The sequence below is a fragment of the Nomia melanderi genome, chromosome 4, assembly GCF_051020985.1.
Source record: "Nomia melanderi isolate GNS246 chromosome 4, iyNomMela1, whole genome shotgun sequence".
Taxonomy (NCBI): domain Eukaryota; kingdom Metazoa; phylum Arthropoda; class Insecta; order Hymenoptera; family Halictidae; genus Nomia; species Nomia melanderi.
In genome coordinates, this window is record NC_135002.1 from 17,311,427 (window position 1) to 17,335,025 (window position 23,599).

The window sequence follows — 23,599 nt, forward strand, 5'->3', positions numbered from 1 at the left end:
TATTACTCTATAAACTGTATAATAATTTTATTTTGTAGATATACATGAAAAATCATACATTATCCTTAAAATAATGTAAACCCGTAATGCACTTTTAAATATAAATTTTATTTATTACTGCAATAATTATTTAAATGTCCATTTATACCCATTATAACCTATAGCTAAATACAATATTACGTTAGTGGTTCCAAGCAAATCAATTTTCCACTTAAAAATGATATTTTTACTACGGATGTTGCGAATATTGGTAAAGATATATCCCAACAAGAATGTTCTACTTCCAGAGCTTTGAAATTTCGTAGAAATAAATGACATCTCAACTGTGAGTCGAACAGCGGGAATAACATTCAAAGAAGGGTGTTTTCGCGCGATCCAAGAGAATGGAATGAAAAACATCCCGGGAAACGTGAAAATCGTCTGCTGTAATATTAAAGCCCCCTCCCTCCCTCGCAAACTACCAGACGTAGAGTTTTGAGTCACCTAAAATATCTACCGTGAACGAAGTATGCATGTCAATATTTTATAATACGACAAGACACATAAGGGATCCCGCCCCCAAAAGCACTCGATACCTTCTCGTTTGCCAGATATTGTTCGAGGGTGGAAATTGATAGGGTGGCGTTGATATAATCTGTGATACACGCAAGCGCAACGACAGACCCTGTTTTTTTTTAATTTCGTTGTAATCAATTATTCAACGAATATTTTCTGCGATTTCGATTATTCTAGATAAATGATTAATAATGAAACAGAGAAAGAGGGTAGCATGGTAAATACACGGAAATTGAAAAGTACAATGGATTGTCGGTATCATAGAATCCGGAAAAAATTGGAAATCGACGAATGAGATTTCATTCGATTCCAGAGATATTGTTTCGGTCGACCTTCTCGAAACCGCGACGAATAAGGCAGCAGTGATTTACCGAGTGAAATTTGAGTATCGCGAAGCACGCGAAATGCGTATCGCGAATCCAATATAATGTTCCTCCCTCTATTGGATGGCCATAACTTACGAAGGGGGATTTTATGATAAAAGAAATGCGTCCACGCGTATACACCTTACGGAAAACAGAATTCATCCGAAGATTTTTGCTATATCGATTAATGATTAAGCGCGTCGCGAACAGTTGACGAATGATACAAAAATGCTAGCAGTAGAATATTGGTTTGGATGTAAAATTTTAAATAACACTTTATTCTAAATCGTATAACTTTGAAAATAAAGTAGTTTCTTTATTCAAGCAAGTATATAAAAAAGTACTTAATAATATTGTTTTCTTTCAGACAGATTGAAAATTTTGAAATATTTCTATTAACATTCGCTGGATTGTTCCGTGACAATTTTGGATGATACATTCCATTAACAAACATTTAATCATAAGTTTATGATGCGTAAAAGTAGTTAAAATGATAGAGTTATCTAGATTTAAATAAGATAGTAATATAATTACATTCATCATATTTAAAGAACGACTAGAAAAGCTATACAGTTATCTGAATATGTCAAACGAAGTTTTTAAGAATTTAAAGGTTATCTTATATTACATTATCCTAACGTTATCTTAGATTATACTATCCCATATTGCGTATATATAAAAATGAACATATATTGTATATTTATCGATTGTTTAATATGATCTTCAGACATACACATAATAATATTTCCTACGTTTAATGCCCACGGCAGTAAAACTCCTACAGTAATAATGTTAAACCAGGAACTAATATTACCTCATATTAAATTTCCACGATTAATTACAGGTCTTCAGTACAACTGAACAATAAGAGGTAGGTACTTCTCAAACATAGAAAATTACAAATATTCAGGTACATATTTCATCTTATCATGTTATTATTTCCTATATCTAACCGATAGTGAGAGAAAAAATTTGAATTATTTGTGTTAGTAATGTCCAGCAGCGATCCAATAAAATCAAAATGACATCGGGCCACTATGCAAATAGGGGATAGACGCCGAATACAAGAACTGCGGTCACGCCAAACTGCAATCTGGCACGAGTAACGGCGAAATTCCTACAATTCTTTTGGCATTATCACGTCACTATTTTTATTGGTGAAATTCACAAATATTTTTGTGCCTATCTAAGGAGTTGAAGAATTCTATAAGCAACATTGAACCGTTCATTTATTTCAAAATGAAATTGCTTCTTAAGTAAATTATATGTAAAAGAGAACAATAATTGTCTTAATTTATAAACTGATTTCAGCATTATCTGTGCATATATCGAAACAAAATAATATTTAAATATGGTTAAGGAAATTATTTAATTTCTTAATTGAAAATGGATAATTCTTTCATATATTATATCATCTAATGCTTTATGTTCTTAATATTATTGCATTTTACTATATAATCATAAAAAATAATGATTTTAAACTATCTAGCAGTGAAACAATCAGCTTCGCATAATTTAACATTAACAAAAATATAAATTAATCCATGTAAACCTTTTAAGAAACAAGGTAAAATATCCAACTAATTATCACGATTAAAACTAACTAAGATTGGTACGTTTCTACTCATAACTCAATACTTTCTCAAACTTTAACTAAGAAAAGACACAGCATCTCACTTAGAAAACAAAATTAACTAAATGCCCGAGAAGTTTCTATCCACAACAGAAGGTTATTTTCTTATACTTTAAAAATTGTTGAAAACAGTCCATGTAAACTCATACAAAAAATTCTTATTAAATTATTTTCAAACATCTTTAATAATAATGAAGATAATGTATGTACAAGATAAAATTTCTTATGTATGAAGATTCTGTTCTGACTTTAATTTTATATATTTTCTTTCTAATATAGTTTGTCACATCGAAATTGAAAGTCAGCATTCCGAAGTATGAAAATGACGAGACGACCTGTCGCAGCTACCCCTTTCTATCGGGGACTCAGGGAGCCATTTTGCATTATGCTTCCAGTCGATAAGAAGACGGTCGGCTAGCGACCCCTTAACCTTCCATCGACAATATCTACCGTACCGACTCAAGCACGGGCCAGCTTTCCAATGACCAAGAAACAGCGAGAATATTATGCAATTGCGATGATATACGGAATATGTGTTAGTAATCTCATTCAACCTTGCAGAAGGGTGTAATCACTGCCCTTGAGCCGAGGAATGTTAACGGAACGTCCCCGCTTTCCCGATGCATCGACGGTTATCGTGTGAACTGCATCACAGATTACGAGCCGGTAAGGTAATGGTAATTACAATCATTATGCAAATACCGAACGAAGCAATTAGGGATCTCCTCCACCACGGATCAAAACCCTGCCGTTTCAACTTATGTTTCCTTAAAACAAGAATGACATTTAAAAAGCAAACATAAAGAAAAATGAATAAAAATGAAGTAACGAAGACTGCTTTTTTTATTGCAATGGATACAACTAAGAGATTATTACGTAATAAATAATGAAATGTACACAATAAATTATGCTATTAGTATTTACATGTGTACCAGTCTACATAATGAAGTCGTTGCTAAAACTTTATTACTTTGTATCTCGAAAATTGTAAAATTTTTTTCGTAGCATACGATTTCTTTTAAATTTCTCTTGTTTGATCAAAAATGCGTTGATATAAAAAGAAAAGTGAGTATTCGCTTTAAATTTTGCATACTATTTCTCATAGTTTTTTCAGGATGTAAATTTATGCACTGAAGCTATGATAATTCGCAGAAGCAGATGGTATTAATGAAAATACAGTGGTCCACAAAAGCATTTGATATCAATATATTTATAATAGAATTGTTTCATCTACTCCCTGGATAATAAATATTTCGAAATTTCTGTATGTATGATGCTAGAGGTACATGCGATAATAATGTGTATAAATTTCATTGAAATCGAATAACACACGTCTGATATCCATTATTATTACAAAAATATTGATTTTAAATACTTCCGAAGTCCAATGTAGTTGTAATAAGAAGTAAGACATTAGACAAACAAATATTAAGCGTAACATGCAATAGACAACGACATATGATTCAATGCAGAACATACAATGTCATGTCGTACCATTTTTTATTACATGATTCATGTAACGAACAAAATATAATTCACCAATACTGAATATATTAAAACATCAGTGTGATTTAACGAAAGAAGCACTACAGAATTAACAACAACAATAAAACAAATAATAATAACAAAAATTACTTTAAAAAAATAAAAATATAAAAATCATTTTTCGAATGAACTTTTCCATTATCGACGTGTACATGTATCCGCATTGTCATGTGAGCTTTTTGATTCAGTTATCGTAAATTCTTCTATACCTAAAAATATTTTCTTTGAGATTCCATTCAATAACGGTGTGCGTGTCTTTCGGGCATCATATGTGACAGAATCATTCGTCGGAAATAAATCGACAGAGAACCGAGGTCCATTCGTTCCCGTGACGGAAATGCATCAGTCCATTAATGTTCCGTATTCCCCATAAGACGGTGTCCTAGGGACACTATCATTTATATGTTGTATTCATTTATATCGTTCAACGCGCTCGGATCGTGCCAATATTCGATCGACCCTCTCAAATCATTTATCACGTGTACCTTATATATATGGTCGTTAGTACGCCTGTATTGCATTCATCATAAAATCAAACGACACTGGTAATTACTGGCGTGTGTAATTACTTTCGACGCAAGTAATGCAATAGTTACTTGGAGCAAACCGATTTCTACGCGAGAACTCATGATTGAAGTTATTACTTCGCTTTCTCAAGCAGGATTTATGTTATTCCGACATTTATAGAAATGGTCTTGTCACGTCAACTTATACACTTATTAACGTATAACAAAATACAAGAGCAGATGTGGACGTATTATAAGAAACATGAATATCAATAAAGATTAAATCGAAAAATTTGATAATTAACTTTTGTGTTCTTTTTTGTTAAGTTGCCTTCTGTGGTTTAGTACAATTTTAAATCAGATTTCACTATTTCTCTTAAAGATAAGAATTAAAGTACCATTAAAAACTCATTTACATTCATTATAGAAGCTCGTAAATGTAAAAATGTGTAACTTTAAAAAGTAGTTGAAGTTTATGAATAGTAGCATTAGAAAACTAAAACCGACTAAGTAAATTAACCTATCCCTATTAGAAATTGTTTGTCCATTTAACACGAAACATATTTTTATTAACAATAAAGACAATGTAATCAATAAGTATCCGAATTTAAGTAAAGTATTAATGTCGAAATAGATATTTCTCATTATTTAGGGAATACGAAATGAGAAAATCCCTGATAATTCAAAATGTTCTTCTTTTATTAAAACATTTAAATATATTTCAATATATTCTCACAAGCTGTGCAGCATTTTCTGTATTTAATCTAAAAAAATAATTTATTCAAAATTACGACGGTCTGTTTGATTGCAGTAGCATAAACTGTTTACTTTATAAAATCAAGTCAATCTCGCTACAGTAAAATAAAATGAAATTTAATGAATACAATATTAGTCCTTTACAATCAACATACATCTGCAATAAATATAAATACAATAAATAATTTTCTAACCGATTGACAAAATAATAACGATAATGAAATTTTTACCAACTTAGAATTAAACATAAAATAAATAATTAACACTAGAATAACCGAGCATTTACCCTGATTAACATACAATCCTTATGAAAATTGTAGCAATAGATTAAATTCTTTGCTTTTTTCAAATATTATTCATAGTATTGAAGTAAAACTACCTATTTTCCAAATCATATTGAATATTCAACGCTTTTAAAATATTAATAATTGCGAAATAAAAAAACTAAAACCCGTCATTTTTGCGGTTCTAGATCTAACCAAGGAATTAAATGTTTCCAGAAGCATTCAATCTCTTCTTTGCCACACCTTCGAGCACCCATGTAAACTAATCGCATGACAAGGCACGCATCCGCATCGAAACTTCTAATCCTCAAGCGTTACATCCAATTTTGATGCTTCGGAATTCGATTTCTACAAAATTCCTGCTCGCGAAAACCCTTCCTGCCTGTGCGTACGCTTTGTTTGACGTGGCAGTCAGCCCCGTTTCATGTAACGGTAACGACGTTACGTCAGGGTAACCACATTAACACACGCAAGTTCCAGTAACGCGTTATGAAATCGCGGTGTACAGAGGCGGGACGAAACTTGCGGCCGTAAAAGACGGACGAAGACAAAGCCGGAGGCGAAGAGACCGCGCCGCGGTAACATATGTACAATATTTGTAATTGTTGACGTTAAAATGAGCCGCCATGCTTTTTCTCTCGTGAACGTGACGCACCTACGACCGAGGGTCAGTAAACGGGCCCGTCACGTTTTCGGTAGAGCCCTCCGAGTTATTTATTTCACGCTTAAAGAATCACCCACCGTCTATACTGGCGTTATCCGACATTGTGTGCATGTGTACGTGTACGCCTGTACGTGTACGCCTGTGCGTGTGCGCGGTCGACTTCGGGCAAACTGTCTTCTGCAAACACGCTGGACGTCCGCGCACGGTGAATTTGCCGGAATGATAATACGTATCACATGAAAGCTAGTTTTCAGAAACGCGGAGACCGCGGCCGCAGAATAACGAATTAAAACTGCGACCAGCGAGAAACATTCTTTTCTTATTGGGAATTTCCAGATAACATTAATAACGGTCTGGTATAAAAACGATTCTCACCGGAAATTTTCAAATAATGTTAATGATAGTTTCGTATAAAAGCAGTTTATCTACAAAAATGTGTAACAATTCGATTCTGTCCGCTACTAACACTGCTACATGCGTGGTTTCTGGATTTAAATGAGGTGCTGATTTTAGGAGTGGTACAAAACTTATGAAATGAAGAGGTGGGGTGATATTAACACTAAGCCTACCGTGAACTGGTCAAATGACCGCACTAATCGAAGCAAGTATATACTTTTAAAGTTATTTTCCTATAGGTGATAATAAATATATGGATATTAAAGAATACAGATTATTCTTTTAAGTTAATGTATTTTGTTGAATGTGTATACTGTAAAGAATAATAAGTACTTACAATACCTCTCGATTCTAAAATAACACTGTACTCAGAAAAAATTATAATAATATTTTTAGAAAACAAAAATTAAATGTCGCCACTGTGACGGCACCGATCACAAAGGGTTAAATTTGATTAAAAATTCTGCATTTTCTCTTGTGCATTTACCTTTGTATCAATTCCTATGTTGTCTAATTAATCAGTTTTTCAATTTTTGTCTTTCCTTTTGTTTCTATTTCCACTATAAAAAATTTATTATCTAACTCGATTATCTTTCTGTTGTAGCCCGTTATTTGGCTATTTACGATAGGAATAAGTATATGCAAAGTGCCGGTACGGTTATGATTAAAAAATGTGATATCATTTATGTTTTTCTTAGCCTCGATACTTTTTTGAAATCTTTAAGATATTGAATTAGTTAATTCATTCCCGTAAAAAATATGTTCTTTCTGCTGATCTCTATATATTGGAATAAATGACAGTTGAACGAGACTAAATGAGGGCTGTACAGAAGGTGATTTGAGCGAAGCATGTGAAAGTCACACTTGTTAAGGGTGGTCAACAAAACATTGCTCTTGTGCACGCGCGCATTTTCATGCAAAAGGGACACAGCTCTTGAGCTAAATTTTAACACGGCCAGACGTTAATGGAGAATATTCAAAATTGTTGTGAGGGACACTTAAATCATCCCCTTAAATCATATATTTTCGGTGTTCTTTGATAGTAATGGTTCTGGTTCACATTTTCCACCGAGGTAACTTAGAAACTGATTTAATTCAAATCTCTGTTTTACTAACAAGATTGTGTCATTTGTACACCATGCCTTTTGTCTAGAATAGCAATCTACGAGAACCACTAACATTTCTTGCAAAACAACTCAAGAAGGGTTTCTATGTTTTATAAGATACTTGAGAAAGTCACGGAAATCAATTTTCTAAATAATTATGATAATGCATTTACCTATACCCATTTGCTCTATTCTGTAAGCTTTTTCACCTTCTTGGGATTTCTTTAATGCGTTTTCCACTTTTTAGAAAAGAAAATATCACAGAATATGAACTCTAATTAGTAATAATGTATTGAACCACTCAGAAGTGTTCATTACTTAAAAACTGTTTAACAGGAATTAAGAGATCTATTATAAGTGTAATATTAGTACTATATTTTTAATTCCAATAAAACTATCGTAAAACTAGAGTATGATAATAAATATCCAATATTATACAATATACAATATGTCTGTGCCACTCGTGTACACTCGAATATTTCCGTAATTATTGAAGATGCGAAAAAATGTTTTACATAAGAGTTGTCTGGCATGATAGAGAACATTTCATAATGTGTTCCGATTTTGTTTACATTATTATTTAAAGAGATTTCAAAGTTAATGCAAGTTTTATCTTTATATCTTCAGTAATTACGGAAATATTCGACTGTACAATAGAATGGACATACTGTATATTGAATAACTTAAATATCATAATATAATTTCCCATTGCAATGTCACATTCCATAACAATCAATATTTCGAAACTCAATCTCTCACACAAATCTTTGAAAGTAAAAGCATCTGAAAGATACAAGAACCTACCGCAAGCCCATCTTAATCCAATAGTTAAGTGTGCGAGAGATTATTAGTTCCCCTTTTCTTGCAAATGGAACTCATCTTTTCTGCGCGACATTTCCTTGCAGAAAAAGATTGTCATACGTCTCCGTAGGGTCGAATAAATACACAGATAAGCCAGAATTTCGTCTGAATGGAAGACGGCAGGGGAGGCAGTCAGACCAACGTGGTGCAGCCAGATAGCGGAAGTAGTAGACGAGAACTTCCGATGGACTGCATTGTATACCAGTCGCATGTAAAGTATATAAAAATCAAATACGAACGCTTCTGACACGTTGCTTCCTGAATACTGTTTCTTTCGATCGACTTCTGGTTCAATGGCGAAAAAAATTCGCCACAAGTTTATTATTGGACGTCTTCAGTTTCCGGCAACTCAGCAGATTAATGAAGAGTTATCTCTGTCTTTTTATACGATAAAATATTTACATAGGAGAAATGTTCAATACAAAAGTAACCTGAAAATTTTGGAAAAAGTGTTTTTTTATAAGAAACATTACTTTTGAAGGAACTTCTCATTTTGCGTGGTTATAAACTGTCTCAAGACCAACGGTTGTAAGTATTCTTTCAAACTACTTATAAGTATTCCAAATTTTATTTTTTGAGTTTTAATCGCTTTAAATTTTCATGTTAACGATGTAAATAGTAAAATAGAAACTGTATCTATGAAAAATTAGTTAAAATTAGTTCGACAAATGCCAGAAGTTTATGAAAACAGTAATCAATGCGAAAGACAAATTAAAAAAGAAAATCATTTCTTAATTAAATGCAATACTGTTGTGGTCTACCTTATAAGCTTGTTGTGTGGGATTCTTTTATTTTTCAAATCCAAATATAAAACGTTTAAGACTGTTGAACAAATTACATATGGTACTATAATAATCTTTTAAATCACAGTTTTTGGACAATGTTGTGTAAAATATTCGCAACGATGATTATAACATTTAAGTTGTTACAAACATTAAAATTAACTCACCAAAAGATATCTTCATCGTGATACATTACATAACCTAAACAAAAAAAATAGGTTATATCAAAGCGAATCATAACCCGTAGTACTAAAGATAGAAACAAAGAAAGAAATTAAAGAATATTACTGGATGTATTGATTTATTAATGCAGCCAGTAATGAACAAAAGAGATAAGGTAAAAATTTATGATAGTTCTGTTGGACACACGACAAAGTAAATCGATCGCAGCACAAAGAAAGTCACGCTTGCACGCTCATTAAATAGAAATAAACCGCGGCAATAACCAGCTCGAGCATTTGTCTTGCGCTTATCTCCGACATTTCATTAAGCACGAGTGCTTTCGCTGAATCGCCAATAGGAATCAACAAAATCAATTACGTCGACACCTAACGAACCTCGGCCTAATTTCTTTATGGCGAATATATCATTGCAGAGCACGTTAGGTAGTTGCCACGATCCAAAAACGGGTTTCTTTACAACAACTATTTTTGCATTGGTACGCTATAAACTAAATAAAAATTTCTGCACGAACATCTCATTTCATAAAACAGAGGAACCTTATTCCTCAAAAGCTAAGTTTTTCAATAAGATTTCCCAATATAAATACTAAGTAGTTGGAATACAACGCAGAATTAAGCAAAAATATAGTGCGATTATGCAAGTACAATACCAATGTTTAAAATGCAACTTTTGATTCAGTTATAAATTGCAATCTGTAATCATCAATTAGGACTCACTGTAATCACCTCAATTTTAATTGTAGATTAGTAGAAATTGAGAATTACAGAAGACAATTTCTGACAAAATCAACTGTTACAGTAGTATTTATCACTGTCAGTAATATACGATTAGATTATTGCAAAATTTACTGATACAGAGTAATGTAAGAATCCAGAATTTGAATTGGATAATAATTCTTCGACAAACGTCTATCCTTAGATCAAAATAATGTACGAAGTAATTAAGAAGAATATCAGTGGTGACTAGCCACGTTGTTACACATTTACCGGTCTCGCAACATTTCCGGAAGTTGGGAAAGATAAGTCGGCGTGGCTTTGACGTATGAAAGACGTCGAGTGTGGGTTCGTACGGTGGTGTCGTCAATCCGTCTTCCCTTGCCTTTCACCAATGGCGAATCCTTTTCGTTCTACAATTCCTCCGCCGCGTTGTATAAATGGTTCACGTGTCTGGCAGTCGGCCGCTGGCCAGGCTCCATCGTTCTTGTAGTAGATTGGTCTGTTCTCAGCTCCTTCGATTTATCAATTGGCTCCTTTGGATTAGCCTCTTCCTTTCATCGCCGAACGAAATTCGGTACAATATAAGAATACGGACTAGTATTTATTAAAATGTCCTGTAAACGAGATTAATACACACTTGGTGCTCGATAAAATGTGACAGATTCTGAGGGAAGTCTTCTTGTTTCGTAGTTAACACTAGATCCACGGGCGTTTATTGTACAGTTTGCTCCATCGTTTTTAGAAAAAGTTATATTCGTTCATTTAGATCTTGGAAATTAGAGGTTTAAAAGTAGACAATTAGGATACCTATTTGCATAACTACATCAATCAAAATCGACTCAATCATTTACCAATAATGTTTATAAAATTCAGTGTGAGTCAAATTGATGCGTTCTGTAAATCTAATGTTAAAAATGTTTATATTTTTTACGTTTATTCAGTCTTCGTACTGTTAGAAATGGACGAAACAATCCGATATTAGTAACAGAATTGTAGAATCCTTAGAAGTTTAATAGACTTGTTATTACTGACGACGTGTTGGTATATGATACATCTATCTTACTTCTATGAATTAATCTTTTCTGTCACTGTATTCATCGATAATTGTATCTTTTAATGTCCAGATCTCAAACTGTAAACTTTGAAAATTCCACATATAGACAAACGAAGTTAATATACGTCATTGATAGATATACGGCGAAAACCGATGTTGATTTTATGTATGGAAAATCACTACCAACCGAGAAGGTACTGAAAACATAGTTAAATTAATTTATCATGGACTGAGTTCTGATGAATTATTGGAAAAATGTTGTCTTTTCATATAAAATAACAATGAAACATTAATATTATAGCAGAAATAATAGTTGATACCACAACAGATTGACAGCATCAATGCTCAATTGAGGAATTACTTCAACAATTAAAATAAAACAAATAACGGAAACAATTATAGGAACAAATACAGAAGAGTTCGCTAATTATAAAGACGAGATTTAGAGACTTTATCGTTCTAAGTGTTAACCACAAAATGATAAAAATTTTACAGAGAGGAATAAAAGCTCTTTATAACTTACGTTATAAAACAGAATGTCTTTGAACCTGCAACAGCAAATTAGAGTAAATGTCATAAATACTTAAGTATCTGCCTTAAAATCGTCTGCAAAGCTTTAAATATATTCTTTCCGAAACTTTGTTCTTCAAATTCATCCCACATTTTCTTCTAAATATTGTTATAGTCGTAACTAATAATATGATATTTAATTCCTATAAAAAATTGTAAAGATTGCTTTAAAAAAACATTTCTAAATGAAAAGATTTTTTTCACATGATATTAATCTATTATATTTATACTTTACACAATAATTATTTTCAATTTGAATGTAGAATATACATAAAATTATTTTATTCAATTGTACACCATCAAACATCCAACAGATAATCAACCGTCGGGAAACAGACATTTTATATGACCTCCTTGACGGTGATACAGAATCTCAATTTGAATCTCTATTTATTAATTGCTCTATATATACTTTTGATCATATTTCTTCATGAATTTTCATTAATTTTAATGATTCCTCTTAATGATCATTAATCCTTCATTAGTTCTTCACTAATCGTTTTAGCAATGAAATCTAAACGAGTTTAACAAGTTAAATTAGCCTCCATAAGATGAAAAACAGATGAAGTCTTTAAAACGTTGGGATCAAATAGATCAACGCTGTCCGACGGTTAACCCGTGAATCTTTATGCAAAATATTCCTTGCAGATTCCTTTACTCAAGACCAAGATTAAAAAAAGATTTATTCCACTTAGTAAGAACATTAAGAAATTCAAAATAAAATAAAATTTTTGCAGAACTTTGCTGAAGCGCTTATTCTGTTCAATTTCACAAGTAATATTTGTAACTTAGTCATAACTTCTCAAGTAATATACAACAAGAAACCAACATGATTATCAATGAAAATCAGAAATACTGTAATTATATCACATATTTCTAATACAATACACTCAAAAATACGTATAGTCCAAAGTTATAATCAAATAAATATTTCTGAGTGTTAGTACATACGACAAATTCAAGAAGAAAAGTAGAATTACAGAAAAAAGCATGGATTTTCAATTGCAAATGATGATCCAGTTGCTTAGAGAGTGTTATTAATACAAATTACATCTTTCGGTGGGAGTCGAGCGAAATCATTCCGGGGATTTCTGATTGCCACCACATGCGGGTGCGTTTAAAGTCATACTAATTAACACAGCAGCGATTCAAGATGTCGGCGCTGCACGCCGGAATGGGTTGAGACGGTGGAGAAGTCTTAAGACGGCGTGTTCTCTCCGGGGAGCCAAGTGTTAGGAGAATTAACAGCAACCCCTGATCTTGGCCCTCTATGCTATCTCCCTAATAATAAACTGGTAATTCCCAATGCCCCTATAAGTTACTCCCTTTCAACGCCACAATAACCTACGAGTGTTAAGACGTATTGTCTACCGGGTGTACGTTGTTTGTTCTGCCACACGCACGAGTCTGGTGTTTATTAGTTGATTGATATTAGGACTTCTCGTAAATTCATATCAATCTTTTTGTACCTCGAATTACTTCAAATTTAACACTAACCGTACTGGAACATTATATATATATATACCTATTCCTACCTTATACCTATTCCTAATTAAATGATTGGTTATAAAATAAAGGTGAATAAATTAGACGAAATATTTTTCTTAGTGGAAACTGAAACAAAAGGAAGAGCAATAATTGAAAAACTGATTAATCGAACAATATAAAAATTCATATAAAGTTAAATGCACGAAAGAAAAAGCAGAATTTTAAATCAAATTTTAAAACCGGTCATTCGACCGGTCGCAATATGTTTATTAAGTCACTATATATTATTGCTGTAGACAATGGATTTTTCATCGACATTCAATGCTACATTATATTGTATCTCTGTATTTTTATGTGACAGCATAAAGCAGTAATCATTTAATAAATAGTACCTTTCTTTTCAGTTAAAAAACATCGATAAATCTGTCAAAAAGTAACACGATCTCGTCAAGATGAATGTTTATTTATGAACTGGTATATCTGCAGTTAAGTATAATTTCCTCATACCAGGAAGTGTCATTTCTATGAATTAATCGCACGCGCATGAAATTACATAAACACGCCGTGAAAAAATTAGAATAACTCATGGTGATCGATTTAACAGAAACGAAATTACGATGCCGAAAGAAGTAACACGCACGCGATAGATCAATGTAACGAAGCAACACACGGTTAACGAACCAGAATTGTTGATTAATCGACGGTTTCTAATTTATCCGGCGAAGTAAGCAAACACTGGGGGCAAGACAGAATTTCCAGATTCCTGAGCCAGGTTTACCGCGATAGAATATTGATGATCACGCGTTTTGCATATGTACCCTCTTCCGGACATTTAGCGAAACTCCGTCGACCGGAAGGTAATTCGCAGTTCGAATGAATTCGTCATGATTTCGTGAGCAATGTTCACCCGTTACATCGTTACAGGCGGTGCTCACCTTCATCATAGACATCCACCGTGGCTTGCAAAGTACCTTGCTTTCGGGCCGGGTTTTCGGAATGTAAAACGACAGAAAGAGTAAGGTAGACTGGGTGAGAGAAAACTAAAGAGAGCCAGATAAAGGCAGGTAGATAGAGAGAGGGGGGGAGGAGAGAAAGAGAAAGAGTGAGAGTGAGAGTAAGAGTCAGAGGGTGGGAGAGGGAACGTGGAGTACTGCAAACTTTTGGGAGAAACGCTCAACCTCTCAACGGAAACCGCTTGGATTTATGGGTGTAAATTTCTATCCAATAAGGAACAAGACCCTCGAACATAGTGGATACGAAATGCCTCCGAGGTCATTTATTTGTTGTATGCATCAACTAATTATAAATGTTTAAGCGTGTTTGACAATCATTGTGATTGTGTAAATATTTCTTAGAAATTGGGAAATAGGTTGCTTTCAGGGCATCGAGAAATGAATCTGAACCTGAGACTGAGTGTCTTTTAATGTAATGGAAAAAAATTTGTGTCATTATATAAATTTTAAATTATATAATCAAATTCATATAAATCTGATTGCAACACAACATGTCAATATAACAAAAATGTAATTTTACGTAAACCGGGAGAAAATTGGTCTCACAAGAGTATTCTACCTATGCTAATAGTACAATTAATGTATTAATAACTCATATTTGGTTGAACTTTCTTTGCATTTTATAATACTTTTAAAACGATCAGGTATGAGGATGATTTAAATTATCATGCTTGTGGGACCAATTTTATTCCTGTTTACGTAAAATTACAGTTTTGCTATACTAACATGTTATTTTCCAATAAAGTATGTATAAGTTTGGAAGCTTCGTAATTCCGACATACATTCGTGTTGATAAGAACTTTGAAACTTGCATTTCAAACAAATATCAATCATTCAAATTCGGCAGTTCAGGGGGTATAAATACTCCTGTGACCCTGAACGAGATATTCACTGTATGTAAATATTATAAATATTACTCTTGAACTTATTAGAAGAGTTCATATTATCTTTTAGACTGTGTGCTATAGTTGTAAGAATCATTGAATCCTGAATAAACGTTAACTGTTATCAACTATGTGTGATTGTCTACAAGCCTGTTCACATACGTTTCTGATAAATCTAATCATCCTCTGGGGAATGGGCAGTAAAAAGCAACGAGAAACGTCTTATTGCGGGCGAAGGACTTGTTCTCTTCTATTTAGCCATGGGTATCTGCTTCGTAGATTAGGAACGAAGGGGATAGTAACGGTGACCGATAAATTTTCTGGCGACTGTCTCTTACTTGTAATTAAACGCACAATTTAAACAGGCCGTTAACGTCAGCATGCCCAAACCAAAGTGTCTTCTCTTGGTAAGTGTTCTTAGAAACCTGGCCTAATACTAGGATCAATTGGATAGTGTAACGGAGCGTCTAGGCAAGCCGTGAAACCACTAATTTATAATATACACGTTTCATCAACACACCAATTTGTAATTTTTTATTCTGTAAGAATTCTTTTATACGCATATTCACTCTATAAAATAGATTTTTTCAAATTCGACTAATGAATAAGTAACTTAATCATTAAAGGCCATCAAGAATGAATTTTCATGTCATAAAAATTTTGCTTTTAATATCATTAACCCCTTGCACATACAATGACGAGTGAGACTCGTATTGAAGATTTCTAGATTAATTTAATAAAAAACTGTTTTGCTATTATGGATTTATTATTTTCAAAGTGCACTTAAAGTACAATGGAAAATTTGTTTGCGTTTGTTCCAAATTTTGTTGAAAAGTTTACGAATTATTATTGTGTACTCAAACGAACTGTAGTGACTAATTTATTCGAGCGTCACTGGTCTCTGACGGTACCAACAGAAAGTCACACGTCGGTTATAGGTTTAGAATATGTAGATAATTATTATTCCAGACTCAAATATATTTAGAATACTTGGCAAATCGAAGTATTTACTGACAAGTAAACCGACACACATATCTTTCAGACTTTGCAAAATGTATTAGAATCATGATACACGTCATTTGATTCACCAAATGTTTGGAATTAACCGTTTTAAAGTTGCAATTTATATTTACGATGAAATTGTACTCCATATTTATAATGAAATCAATGTGTAAACTGTCCATCATATATCGTTTACAAAAATTCAATCTTATAAGTAGAACTGTACCATCATTTATAGTAGCTTTCACTGTTATAAGTAGGACTACGTTTATGACAAAAATATATTTTTTCTAATGATAAATATGTAAGATACCAAGTGAAAATTGCTACTTTTGTTATTACCTATCTCAATACCTCAATCAATTTTCAATTAACTTGAATTTTTATACTATAAAATTGCCATTTAAATGAAGCACAGCGGAAATTAATTTACATTCTTCATATATGACATTACCAACATATAGAAACTGATCTACCGAAAGTGTTACCAAGAATATGTTCACCACTGTAAGTTTTAATTTTATTATTTTTCTCGTGTGTATAAATATAGAATTTAAGTTAGTTAACCTACATAAAAAGTCAATAAGGATCACGCATAAAATTAGAAAAGGGAGTTGATCATGTCATGTGTTAATTTTTGACGTTGCGTGACAATGAGTGTTGTCGACAATCCATCATCGAAAAAAACAAGAATACACGATTTCATTAGGCATGCATATGAACGAAACACTCTCCTAATTACAGCATTGTGGCCACCCATGCCACGTACCAGTCGAACATCTGCGATCCATCGTGACGGATAAATCACCTTGGGACCACCCTCCAATCGCGTCTCGACCATCGCCTTGCATATAGACAGTTACTAATGAGCCAACCCCATTTAATTAACCGCATATAGCTTCGACACAACTGCCAGACTATTTCCCAGTTAGCACACCACGCATTATCGTTCTCTTCTAAACCAACCCTTCTTTCAGCGCTGATACAGAAATGAATTCTTAGTTTCCAGCATCTGTTCTATTCGATATTTTCAATAATTTATTTGATACTGTTCTGGGCAGCAGCCAAAGGGATTGAAGTCTATTGCTCTATGATTCATTTGAATTAGTTCGATAAACACAGAAGGTTACTCATTGTACATAATATTTCGTAAATTCGTAGGATTTTAGGATAAAGTTTACAAATGTTTGAACAATAAGAATAAATAATGGCATCACTCTTAGTACTTCTACAAGCCAACAAGAAAAAGGTTGATCGAATTTCATTCATTTATAGTGCGCACACTTTTTAAAAACTATAGTGTAAATATACGTAAAACTTAGTAACGTTTTCATTCAATCTGTAATTTAGCAAATTACTTCGAAAATAAGTGAGATTCTATATATGTCTATTTTTAATCATTTTTAATTAGTTCATAAGAATACAAATTTGCGAAAAGGTTTACCAATTAAGAAACACGAAACTCTTATTAAAATAAGCTTAAGTTTTCTTAAATAATTTGAATTTACTTGTAGATTCAATACGTTTATTATAGATTACGCAAAATTTGTAACTGCACTTGAAGAGATAACATAAAAAGGAAGCTGCATATGTACCGCTTTCAAGGACTCAAAACGCCAGAAGCCTTTGTAACACAATCAGCTAGCATTTATGTTCCATCGTAAAAAGGTTAATAATATTCAATACAATTTTTTACTTGAGGATAAAAAATCTTTTGCCAATTATATTAAATTAACGATAAGTGGTAGCAAAATTCTGTTACTCAGAACAATTGCTTACTTCGATTTCTATAGGGAACAATGAATACAATAAAGGCATATTGTGATAGTAATGTACGATATGTAATAATAATTTTACATATAAGTATTTATAAGAAAAAGGTTATGTAATATTCAATGTAATTATTTTGCAATTTATAAGAGTAATAATAAATTGATCAAATAAAAAAATGTGTGTGCTATGCTATAAGTATACAAGAATAAATGGTTAAAATATAAAGCATTATTTTAATAAATTCAATAAAATAAGTTGCATTTAAAAAATTAATTTCAATGGCCCCGTGGCTTAGTTGGTTAAAGCGCCTGTCTAGTAAACAGGAGATCGAGGGTTCGAATCCCTCCGGGACCTAGAGAAGCATCCTCTGATAATTTACTAAATTTGTTGCTTCTAATATTTTTTTAATTCTTTTTTCATTGCAATGGAAAAAACGTATATAAATAATTATTATAATACTCATGTGTTACCAGTACTCGACTAATTTATGCACTGTTCTTGCTATACAATAAAAATATAATAATCAGCTAAATTACAAGTGCTTCACTGTAGTAAGTCTCTTTTATATGGTACTAACTTATATTACAATACATATATACAATTTATATCATTTATAAAACAATGACTAATGTATAATATGTAAATTTAGTATTTGTTAATGATACAAACTGGAATAGAAGTTTACAAATTGAAAATTTTTAATTAACAATGTTCATAAGTGTTAAATAAACACTTAACAAGATTGATTGCTTTCAATCTTACTGAGAAAAAGTTTTAGAAGACTCCGAACGGTTATACTAAGTACAAATATGTATTTTGATTAGGTATGTTTAAATCAGTATTTCATACAGCATAATAAGAATCGATATATCGAACTGATAAGATTCAAATGTAACTGTAGAGCAATATATTATTTTACAGTAGTCTGCGTTGTGGAATATTTTCTTTACAATACGTATTAACTGAATAATACTTTGCTATGTAAGTAACAAAGATAAAATACTGTTTAATGTTTAAAAATATTATTAACTATTAACGTGATTATTTCATTACATAATGTTATTAGAATTATTACTATAGAAATTAGAACATCAAATACTTTAAATTTATAGTATTCTTTGAAATAAGGAGATATTAATTGTAATAGTTTTTCTTTTTCTTAAAATATTTCTTACAATAACTTAAACAATTATTTACTTACGTTGAAAAGGTTAATAAATGGAATTCCGGTTGGTACTTCTGAAATAATGCTGTCAAGCATGAAGAAGAACATATAGAACACTATTTTGTGCGTTTTATTAAAACTCGACCGCAATAAATAAATAATTTTATTCTTTTTATAAAATCAATGCTTCGAATTATCATAAAACGAACCCGCGAAACGTAACAAACTGTTACCGCTTCAGTGACTAAGTTATCGCGACAGTGTTACCAATCGTTTTCACGAGTAGAATGTTGGCAACTTCAACGTCAGTTAATTCAAACGGTAACTTCGTTGTTGTTTAGTTCGTTGCGCGCTGTTTTAACCTCAATCAGTAAAAAATGAGTGCTTACACGGATCCGCTGCATTTAAATGAGAGAACTTTGTTTCGTGAGTTGAAGAACAATTTGGCAAAGAATATCAAAGACACGCGGAACATTTTAGAAATTCGTGACAACGTGTTATACGTTTGGGACGCTAAGGAATTCTGTGTGGTAACCTTAAACGTTGCGGTTACGTGTGGAAAAAATGACGAAGACGTTGGTTATCAGGTAAGTAACTAGCTATCCTTCAATTACTCAATTGTATTTTATACCGTCAGAAATAATTCAACAAATTTACGTGCTTCCGCGTGCAACGTTTTCATGCATGGGAACCTAACCTCCACCGAGGTTAACGAAAGCCGCGCAAGCGTCTATTATTTCCCTCGTTCGTGTAACATATGGTATACAGTTGAAATTGTGTTGCACATTATTATTAGTTGTTAATAATAGTCTGAAATATTTTGTATATTATTACAATAATATATAATCTGTTATAACAAGTATTCTTTTTTGTTTAACATTTTAATAAATATTGAATTCTCCTGTTTTTCGTATTGTATATTATGAATTAGAATCCTGGTTATTTAAATTTTCATTAAGTTTTATAATTTTAATGTATAATTACTCATTTATTTTAAAAGTGTAAACTTATAGTTGAATGATAAACATCCCTTATTTGAGGAATGGAGTTCATAACATTATTATTTTTTGCGCTGAAAATCATAGAAACGTGATAATAAAATGGAACAAATTAATCATCATACCTACTGCAATGTTATTGAAAAATAGGAACACATTCACTTGTAACGACTTTCTAGTAAATACTTTTCTGAAATTCATAAGCATTTGTAGAATGATAGGAATTCGATTAAATTGAAAAAGACTAATGTAATGGCGCTAAAGAAGTAAATATGCTTAAGTCAAAAAACTCTTAAGAATACGATAGAATTAATGTTGGAGTATCTAATATACTCAGATTCTAGACCGCATTAGTATTTTCATAAATTAGTTCATGTGTAACTTAACCCTTTATACTTGCTTGTCCCTCCCAAGAGAATATCGTAAATATAGCAAATAACTCAAACGAACGTTATAAAGGGATATGAAAAGGCTACAAATACAGAAAAATTTACGTAAACGCGAAATATGTTCAAATATTTTACTCTTCAAGATATTTCCTTTCCATTTCAAATAAAATTAAAGAACGAAATCAATATATGCCCACGCAAGAAATATAATTTTTTAAAGAAGACAAAAAACGAAAAGACGAGACGAAAAGATTCGTTTATTACATTGAATAATAAATTGATTTGCATGTACTCAATAAAAGTATAATATTTATTGGAATATGTTTCTTTCGTAATTAATTTTATGATATGACTTTTAATTATATAGAAAAGACCATGTGAAAAGTAAGTAACAAGTTATTGTTCATCGTGAATTATTTTAATTAACGTGCAATGCATGTTACAGATTGTTTTGTACGCTATTATGCCTTAAGTAAACGAAAGCTATACAATTTTTGTTTTATGTTATAAACTATAAAATCTAGTTATGATCTTAGTAGATTACATTCCGATTTTGATTAAGATAAACTGTTGCTTCTTGCGCATTATTTTTTAAAAATAAAAATAGAACTAACGTTTTATTGAAATGGTTGTACAAATTAAATTTTGATTTTATTTCTTATTTACATTGTTACGTTATCTTAGTTAATGTTCCTAGTGTTACTTAACAATACCTGTATTTGAAAACCAATTTATTCTAATTTAAGCTACTTTACTTAAAATCTAAACATTCGTTTCTACTATAAAAATAATGATGTTTTTCTATCCGTTTGTGAAATTTCGATATCTAAAACATTTAAGATAAAGAATTGATTAAAACACGTAACTAATGAAATAAAATCAAATGTCAACGCCATGTTAACATAACGCAAAGGATCAATGACAAAATCAAACCTACCTATTCAAAACAACATAATAACGAAGTTTAAATTACTTGTATAAAATAAACAATTACACAATCTACAGAAATGTTAAAGTATTCAAAAGAAAAACGTTAGTGGTCAGTAGATAGAGAAGGTTTCTCAGGGCTCTCCCTTATCAAATCAACGGGTGAACGAGCGATGATCGGTCCCCGAAGGGAGAGAAGAACCGGACCCTCCCTGAGACTCTATCCCCCTCGTACTCTTTATCTACCTAGCTACGAATACCCATACGTAACCCGGTTGAAGGGTCTGAATTTGCATTTTATTCGCAGTTGCGGACCGCGGGTTCGTGGGTAACGTTCCTCCGCGGCACGGACATTTATTTTAATTAAATTACTCCGGAGCGTCGAACAACCCATTTCCTATAAATTATCCCCTCACCGGTCTTTTGGTCTTTCGTAGTCGCGACCGTGCACGCGCGCGCGCGCCCACGGCCAAGCGACCGAGCGCGGCCAAGCATTAATGTACCCGCTGATCCCACGGTGCCATTGAAATGAAATAAAAGCACAGGCGAGAACGAAACGTTCTGCCCATTCTCACCGGCGCGCCGCGAGAGTCCTCCGTGCCGCTTCCCTTTCATTTACCTCGTAATCATTTTCCACTAGCGCGCGTATGTACCCACACCGATTAACCCACGGGACGCGTTCTCCTCTTACGCACACGTGCCTGCCGCGCCACGCCGCGCCGAGCCGAGCCGAGCCGTGCCGGCTGTATATTGGTATCGTGAACCATAATTTAACCGGTGCTTAATCGTCCCGAATCAAAAGTTCACCCGAGAAAACGCTTTCGCGGTAATCGTCGTTCAGCGAACACACCGTGCCGGGATAATGGCCCGCCTCGGTTATCGAGCAACTTCTACTTAACGAACGCCGGAATGCCGCGATCGTTTTCGGCTGACAGTAAAACGTTTGAACGATGTAATACTGTGTTTCTTTATTACGCGAATCTTTTTCGTGGAAGATTGAGGCTTTGATGTGGAGAAAAGGTTGCGCAGGATTGTAACCCTTTTATCGGTGACCATTTTTTACGTGTACCCGGTACCCTAAACGTTTCTGTTTCGATAAATTAAATATGCCGAACCTGGACAAGTTTTATTTGCGGTGTTTGAAATAATCTTTTTATTGCGGGATTTTTATGGGTGGTAGAATCGTTTGAAATTACATGAACGTTTATTTGGAGTAATGTCAATTTTAAATAATAAATGACTGATTGTTTGTATGTATTTAGGTATTCGTGTAAGGAATATTTTATGAGATAATACAACTGAGCATTCTTCTTTTCGATTCTATAAACATTCCTGATAGAAAATAATACGCTTGTAGTATATCACCAATGTCTATCCATAGAGTTACTTTTTATTCTTCCAACTTTGATTTTTCCATTTTACTGACATACTATTTATAGTAATGAATAGGTTCGTATAGAAACCCTGAAAATACTGTAACAAGTTCAAATAAATCCAGATATGAAGTTTCACTATTTCAACCCTTCCAAATCCAAATTTTATTTGTCTCAATCAGTAAAGGCGACTCACCAGAGTCAGTCTATCAAAAAGTAGAGAAAACATTATAAAATGTAGATATTTATCAACTATCAATAACTTCAATACTTTGAACGTCTAAATGTCTTCAGATCAATCAATAAACATTATAATGTACAGTGTGCCTCTCACATTTTGACTAACTACTCACAAGCTAAAAGTACACGTGGTCAAGTGGAAGCGTTCACTCATGACGCTCGATTCAGTAGTTATAGTAAACGGCCCCATTCACGTTGAGACGTGCAGCGATGTAAGCAGCGATTCAGAGTCCACTATCAAAATCTCGAATCGTTTGCGGTAGACTCTATACTATTGAAACGGGTTATGACTCCTAAATTTCACGAGTCAGCTGCTTTAGCATCAAGCCTTCTATTGGTCAGTTGCCCTCTACAACACTATTTTGCGCATT

General features: G+C 32.8%; 1 protein-coding gene and 1 non-coding gene across 2 annotated transcripts in view; both read left to right on the top strand.

Moving 5' to 3' along the window:
• The first annotated feature begins 18,416 nt into the window (after window positions 1-18,416).
• TRNAT-AGU (transfer RNA threonine (anticodon AGU)) lies at window positions 18,417-18,490 on the top strand. The gene has a single exon. It is a non-coding gene; the product is annotated as a tRNA-Thr (tRNA).
• Window positions 18,491-19,615: 1,125 nt separating this feature from the next.
• Window positions 19,616-23,599, top strand: part of mbo (nuclear pore complex protein Nup88) — a 110,820-nt gene continuing 106,836 nt past the window's right edge. The window contains exon 1 of the mRNA XM_031972749.2: window positions 19,616-19,888. Within this exon, the coding sequence (XP_031828609.1) occupies window positions 19,679-19,888 (210 nt within the window). The 5' untranslated portion in view covers window positions 19,616-19,678. The remainder of the gene's footprint in view (window positions 19,889-23,599) is intronic.